The sequence below is a fragment of the Gossypium raimondii genome, chromosome 9 (genome assembly GCF_025698545.1).
Source record: "Gossypium raimondii isolate GPD5lz chromosome 9, ASM2569854v1, whole genome shotgun sequence".
NCBI lineage: Eukaryota > Viridiplantae > Streptophyta > Magnoliopsida > Malvales > Malvaceae > Gossypium > Gossypium raimondii.
The window spans coordinates 43,992,328-44,000,294 of NC_068573.1; the positions used below are offsets into that span (position 1 = coordinate 43,992,328).

At 32.8% G+C, this 7,967-nt stretch overlaps 1 protein-coding gene across 1 annotated transcript; it reads left to right on the top strand.

Annotated features, from left to right (window-relative positions):
• Positions 1–610: 610 nt before the first annotated feature.
• On the top strand, positions 611–4,724 carry LOC105800081 (cysteine-rich receptor-like protein kinase 10). Its single transcript, XM_052620391.1, has 5 exons — positions 611–1,106; positions 2,774–2,984; positions 3,101–3,338; positions 3,498–3,648; positions 4,239–4,724. The coding sequence occupies exons 1-5, from the start codon at positions 906–908 to the stop codon at positions 4,614–4,616; spliced, it is 1,179 nt and encodes a 392-aa protein (XP_052476351.1). The 5' UTR covers positions 611–905; the 3' UTR covers positions 4,617–4,724.
• Positions 4,725–7,967: the final 3,243 nt, after the last annotated feature.

A 7,967-nucleotide genomic window follows, 5' to 3' on the forward strand; every position in this document is an offset into this window, starting at 1 on the left:
AGATCAATGCATAATGTTGCAACAAAATTCTATCAAATTGTATGTGCGTAAAAATTACGTATTTAGAATATAAGCGTGCAAAAATTTATAGATATTAGTGACAAATTCAAATTTCAACATTTGTATTTTTAATAAGAGAAAGGTAAAAGTAACATCGTAATTATATAACTTATTTAGAACATGTAAAATTATTTTAGTAGTTTTCTTAATTGAGTCGTATTAAATTAACGCATCACATCAATTGAATCACATTATAAACATAAAAACAATATGAGTTGAAGAAAATGTAAAGATAAAATTTTAATTTAAGTGATAAAAAGAAATTATAAATGGTGATAAAATAAATTCAAATCCCAATATTATAATGTTTTTAAAAACAAAAGCTCGTAATAAATTTAAGACATTTTGACCCAAAACTCGTCACATCCGCTTCTATATAAATATACCAGTTGGGCACTTGGACTGATTAAGATACATATTTTAATATTTTAACTATGAAAAAAGTTTAGAAAATGGAGATGCAACCAAGTACGTATGAACAAACTTTATAAATCAAGACAAACATAGGAATAAGACCAAAAGGGAGACCTCAATTTGAATATAGCAAAATTCTGCCAAAAAGAAAAAGTTTTAAACATCAAAAGAAACTTTATCTTATTAACAGAAAATTCAGATCTCTCATAATAAAATCGTTGTACAATGAATGTAAAGTCGTACCTAATACTCTCTTGAATACCCTTTCCTTAAATTACCGGTCAGTCCTCATAATCATACCCCGCACACCTAAACGCGGCAAACTGCCCTTTTCGTCTTCTTCTTCTCCTTCTTCATGCTCACTTTTCTCTGCCTTACAGCTTTACCTGGACTACGACCTTGGCTATTCCATTGGGCCTACCCATTTCTTCATGGGATTCTTGGCTAAACTTTCTGCTTGCATCGCCAAACGCTTCAAAGCCGCTCGAGGTGGCTCCGCCGGAGAAGACGACTCCGACGGCGGATCCGACACTCACGGCCTTTTCTTCGAACTCCGTGCTCTCCAGGTTGCTACTAACTATTTCTCTGAACTTAATCGCCTCGGTCATGGTGGCTTTGGTCCCGTCTACAAGGTACGTTTCTTGTTATAACTCCGTGCTCTTCAGATTGCTATTAACTATTTCTCTGAACTTAATTACCCAATGTTATTATTATTATTTAGTTATGGACGTTTCTGATATATATATATATATATATATATATATATAATTTTCTCCTACTGAATCTTTATTTGTATTTTTTTTAAATATTCGTCGTTGTTGTAATTGTCGCTGACGGGACTGCCCTTTGCTGGATTGGAGTTGGCGTTTATTCAGGCTAAAAGCAATATTTAGCTTTTATGCAAGTTTTATAGATTTATTTATTTATTTAAAAGCTTATGAATATCTTTTGGAAAAGAATATTCTATCAGGTTATCGATTGTAGAAATAATAAATAATCACAATTGGAAATGTAAATTAGAACAAATACAATAATATTAATGAAAAAATGAATCAAAAGCATTTAATGATCCAATTGCATTTGTTTGTCTCTAGAGCCAGGGTGCAATGGGGCAAGTTGCTTTGCTCTAACAGTTCCAACGTCAATGAAAGTTAATTAAGGCTCTATCTCAGTACATTTTTATTTGGTAAGAGTACTTAAAGGCATGGAGAATATATGGAGAGAGTGGTGTCGAACATATAAGGAGAAAGGGTGGCGTAGTTTCAGAAGAATGGAAAATGAGTGTGAGAGGCAAGTATACGTCACAGCCTCATTAATCATAAAAAATTAAGCACACAAAACCGCGTTGAGTTGTGGTTGCTTAGAACTTGTGTTACTTAGAATTCATCTGTGACTGTCCGGTATTGGTATGCCTCAGACATGGGAATGGTTAGATTATTTTAAAATTTTCCACATATTTTGAGTATCCTTGAAGGTCATATCCTTGTACTTAAAAAAAATCATCAGAGCAACATAGGTTGGAATGACTATAATGAGAAAGGGTGTTTCTAGCTTCTCTGTATCTGGGATTTGGAGCATTTGTTTGTTGAGAAAGACGTAGCCTGGGTATCTACAAGCAATGAAGTTATTTAATAGAGAAAGAGAACTTTTTAAGGAGCTTCATGTGGCCTTAAGCTTCATAGCTACCACACGGGTTAAACTTGAACTAGATCTCATGTCTGACCAACCCAACTTAAAACCTCTGACAATGGAAATTTTCTCAGGCTTCTTCCACCTTTTATGGCATTCCAATCTTAGTGAAAATTGGAGTTTGACCTAATACGAAGCTTGCATCTTTATAGAACATCTACTGAATGGGAACTTGATCTTAAGATGTAGAAACGAGGAGTATGGATTTGTTTAGAAACAGGCAAAAAGGACAGTATCTGGAAACTGATGGTGTGATAATAACATTTTTTCCATAAGACAGAAGAGTCCATCGCTCGTATGCAACTTCATGGTGATACACTGACAGACATGTTATGTTGTTGCACGTGGAAGCTCTATGCTATAATGCCACCTTTGTTTCCAGTTATCTTACCTGTTTACTCTCTTGAACTGTTGTCATTCCAACAATGCCACATAAACCATCACGAGACATATATAATGGAATTAACTTTATATAGCCCTACCTTATCAAAGAGCTTTTATATTGGTTACCGTTATATGCTATCTTATTTTTTTGCTTGGATTGAGAGGGAGTGTTGGCGATTGGAGACTGTTGTGAGATTATTGTCTCATTACAGCTTATATCTTACAGGGTTTGATGCCAAATGGTCAAGAGATAGCTGTCAAGAAGCTTGCAATGGATTCAAGACAGGGACTGAAACAATTCATTAATGAGGTGAAGCTTTTATTGAAAACCCAGCATAAGAACTTAGTGACATTGTTCGGGTGCTGCGCAGAAGGACCTGAGAAGATGCTTGTTTATGAGTATTTGCCAAATAAAAGTCTTGATTACTTTCTCTTTGGTAAGAACCCCTTTTTTTAAACACCTTGCACGTCTGTTGCTATCGAAACTTGTAAACTCAAAGCCTTATCATCTGTTTGGTAAACTAAAACTTATAATCGCAATTGAACTTCTCAGACAAGAGCAAGTCTCCTTCCTTGGATTGGACTACAAGATTTAAGATAATCACAGGCATTGCAAGAGGTCTCCTCTACCTGCATGAAGAGGCGCCTCAAAGGATCATTCATATAGACATCAAAGCCAGTAACATATTGTTGGATCAACAATTAAACCCAAAAATCTCTGATTTTGGCTTGGCAAGGCTCTTTCCTGGGGATGATACTCATGTAAATACTTTTAGGATTTCTGGCACCCAGTGAGTAGTTTCTTTGCTTTTACCCATCATAGTCTTCTCGAATCGTAATTGCTGCTTTTAAGTGCATTAGGCTAATTTTCGTTCAAGTTTTATCTGGGCTACTTTTGGATGTCGGCTGAAAAAGATTAACAATTAAGTAAACCCTTTTATTGCCTGCAGTGGTTACATGGCCCCTGAATATGCCATGCATGGGTATTTGTCTGTGAAGACAGATGTTTTCAGCTATGGAGTTGTGGTCTTGGAGATAGTAAGTGGCAGAAAAAACCATGATAGCCGTCTTGGTTCAGAGAAGGCAGACCTCTTGAACTATGTAAGTTGAATTTCTGAAGGGAAAAAAAAAAGAATGTAAATTCTGAAATCTCATTTAATAGTATTAGTCTCGTTGTCTAGATGGACGAGTGGATGGAACATTAGTTTAGTACTATCATAAATAATCCACAAATATTTTGGAAATTTTAATATGAAGATTGAAGATAAACAAAGCTGCATGCTTCATCCAGTTGCGTAGATAATTTTGATCTGTATCCATTATGGATTATTTTGATTTATAGTATGATCTGATATTTTCCTAATTTTCTTGACCTGTTTTACTTGTATATCTAGTGCTGTGAAATTGGCCACTCCTTAGAAGGGCCTATTTGAATCTCCAGATTTATAAGCCTAAAATGTTGCTCCCCACTCTTTATTTTTATTGAACTTTCGATGTCCATTACATGGATAGAGAGAGATATAACCTTCAAAGATCCTCCAAAATACATGGAAAAACTGTTAAAGAAAATGACTATTCATTTCAGAGACATACCATATCTGGCACTTATACTCAAGTCCAAGTAATACATGCAGGAATAGATAATGTATAAGTCTGATTCTGACAAAGTATTCTGGCATTTTCATATACAGTCATGGCTGCTATTTCAAAGCGGAAAGATGTTGGATTTAGTTGATCCAACCCTCAAGAAATACAATCCTGACGAGGCAGCAATGTGCATTCAGCTAGGCTTGTTATGCTGTCAACAGACTGTTGTCGAGAGACCAGACATGAACTCCGTTCATCTCATGCTTTCCAGCGATTCGTTCACCTTGCCACGACCGGGTAAACCAGCAATCCAAGGGCGTGTAGGCCGGTGGACGACCACATCTACTTCAGCTTTTACTAATACAGATACTAATGCAAGTAGCACCAGTGGTGGTATGACAAAGGTTTTGGCAGGAAGTAGCTTTGTTGAAGATTATTCTAGGAATTCCATATCCTGTTCGTCCATTGAGGAAGGTAGATGAGCTTCTGGTAGATCAGTTTAATTATAATTGTAGTAAAATTCTCTTGTAAAGGTTATTATTATCTCTTTAAAAATATGATATATTTAGTGTTGATATCATCTTATTTTCTATGGTGGTTCATTGTTTTTTTTTTCTTTTCAAATTATTTGAATGCAACAATGATGGTTAAAGAAATCAATAATTCAACGGAGTCAAATCTAAGGATCTGTCTAAGTTTTACCCACAATAAATCTAAACAAATATGTGATTTTTTTATTCAATTGCTGTATTATTTCATCTTCTTGTTCTTTTATAAAATGAGAAATCAGATTATCTTGTTTATTAACAGCATGCCTCTTGGTTCATCATTTCGCAGTTGTCTCAGTTCATCATCTGTTTTTCAAATCAAATTATGTTGGTCCTATACAAAAGATTTCCATTTTTTTAATTATAAAAGGCTAATCAGCTTTTATTGAAATATTTTCTTTTCAAAAACAAAGATGCTTTGAGATTATGTTTCAGATATTGTATTTAAATATGTAGGAATATACTTTAGTTGAATCTCGATACTCATGATAATAATACGATAATAATCATATCCTTCTAATACAACATACACACAAATTACATTTAATTAAAATAAATATATATAAGATTTTTACAATAATAATCATATTAATTAAATACAACATATCAATAAATTTAGTGCGATACAAACCACCACCCCATCTATTCAAATATTAAATATAAGTCCTACATAGAACATTTATAATGTAATATGTATCATAATATAATGAAATGTATGTCCATATTTTGGAAGGTAAAACATAAACAACTGCATTCTCGTTTATAAAAGTAGATAACTATCACTTATTTCGTCATTTATCAATTGAGACGTCATGTAAAATGCTTTATAATGAAATACTAAAACTCTAAACTCTAAATATATATACAAATCAAATTGAAGTTTACAAAATGTGAAAGATACATGAAAAATTTAAATTGCTAGATTTATTTAGTACCGACATTCCTCTTTATTAATTAAAGCATGTAAACTTTAATATATTGATAGATTTACATTAATTTTAAGAATGTTGAATAGTCTTTAAAAGTATGAAAATTTTGCCCTAATCGTTGCCGATAGGGAATGTATCCAACAATGCATGAGGTAATTCTAATAGCAAGAATGAACTCTCTACAACAACCCTATCATCAATTGAAACGCCTATTAATAACACTATATTTTTCAGCACTATTCTAGGTTCTTCACTATGAATCATGGGATTCCATCGTTCAACTATAGAGAAATTGCACAAAAAAATGTCCATTTTGATAATTGTGTATGAAAAACTTTAAAAGTGCAAAATAATTCAAGAGCTAGATGCATCTAAAGTCAAAATATAACATGATAGAATAATTCAATTTTCTATCTAATAACAATCGTAAAAGGAACAATAGTTGTTATTTATTGCAATCTAAACAAAATTAAATAATAACGTAGTAATTTTACGGATTGAAAATATATTTTGATATATATTGTAATTCTAATAAAACCATATCAAACTTTGGGAGCTTTGGTTTACTTAGGGTGGTTTAGATTTTTTTGGTAGGAGAGATTAGGGATTGTAGTAAGGGGTATCGAACAAAAAGAACAAAACAAAAATCAATGTCATAGCCTGAGGGTGACACTGATAAGTCTATGCCATTGGGACGGTTGGACAATGTGATAATAAATGTTGAATCACTCTCATCACCTACATTATTGATTCTACTGCGTATTGGAAAGTCTTACTTCTCATCAAGCGTTTGAAGTCTTTTGCATCCTTGCTTCGAAAGGCTTCATCATTTAGCTATGTTTGGTTTTTTGGAAATTATTTTCGGAAAATAACTTAAAAAATAATATAATTTTATGAAAACATTATATTCTTTTTGGTGTTTACATAATGCTACCGAAAACATTATCCATTGTTTGATTAATTTTATTCAACTCATTTTTCGGAAATTATTTTTAATTAAACATAATAAGTGTTTTCAGAATACCAAAAAAAATTCATTAATTAATTTAGAAAGCTAAATTTAAATAGTAATATAAATGAATAAACATTACAAAACAAGAATGGCTTTGAAATCCGGTGCAATGTTGAACATGAATCCAATATTTTGAGTGAATCATTCCATGTCTCCTTCGTTTCCAATATAAACAAAGGTTGGGTAATTCTTCTTTGGGACACCCCCTATAGGTGTCATTGATTAAACATTTTTACTGAAATTTTAGGTAACTCATTGGATTGAAGTTGAAATGATTGAGAATTTGGGCTAAATAGTTTGCTCTGTAAAGCTTATTACTGCTACTTTTTCTAGCGAGCACCACATACGTTTGCTCTAGTGGCTGAAGAAGTAAATCTAGAAGCAAATTTAGCAGAAGATACTAAAAAACACAAACAAGAAAAAATAGAGAAAATCCCAAAAATATAAGATCAAATTTGCGTTTATCCTCATGATTTTGATGAACTTCTCGGGGTTTTTTTTTTTCTATCTTGAAGGGTGAAGGGACAAACAAAATCTTAAAAAGGGAAAAGGCTACTTTTCTTTTTTGATGTGGGTACTTACCGGAGAAAGAGATGATGAGAGCACAGGTTAGTGCCACAGAGAGGCTGCCGAAAGAGGAGTGATGAAGCGCGAGAGAGGAACCCGTGTTTCGGAGGAATGTAAAGATGACTTACAGAAAATGTGTTGACCAACAATACAGTTTATAGTGACTTGCTCCATTTTCCACCATCAAACACAGGAAATTTTGGATAATGTTTTCCAGAAATTATTTTGCTTGAAACAAACAGACCCTCAATATCAAAAGAATCTCCCCATCTAACTCACACCATTAAAGCCAAAAAAACACATTTCCATTAATAATATTAAAAAATCCTTACCCGAGCAAAGTCAACTTTTTTATACAAAATTTAGGATTTAATACAACTTCAAATTAGAAAAAATGATAGGAGAGATCTTCACCCTACCCTTTTGAATTGCCAAATTAGTTTCAAAACTAAAATAAATATAAAGCTTGTATGAAATGTAAGAGATTTTTGAGACCCAAGATGTTATACCATGAACCAGATCCAGAGCCAGTGTAAAGAACAATTGTTTTTATAATCAATGTAAATGGGATTCCAACAAGCAATCGTGAGTCGATATGACTAGGATGTTAATTTAAAATGGTATAACGTAGGCGATGAAAAACTGAATAAAAATAAAATTACACCAAATCAATGTTTGGCTATCAAATTGCATATTATATCAGAGTTTCTGTATATATTTGGGAGATTTATCACAATGCCGGTACAGAAAAAAGTAAAAATGAATGAAAAGATTAAA

What these genes read in the sequence shown, in the direction of transcription:
- LOC105800081 (XM_052620391.1), top strand. Translation starts at nt 906, where the DNA reads ATGGGATTCTTGGCTAAACTTTCTGCTTGCATCGCCAAACGCTTCAAA. An exon ending in TTTAGGATTTCTGGCACCCA is followed by an intron (nt 3,339 to 3,497) that starts GTGAGTAGTTTC and finishes TATTGCCTGCAG; the next exon opens with TGGTTACATGGCCCCTGAAT. An exon ending in AGGCAGACCTCTTGAACTAT is followed by an intron (nt 3,649 to 4,238) that starts GTAAGTTGAATT and finishes TTTCATATACAG; the next exon opens with TCATGGCTGCTATTTCAAAG.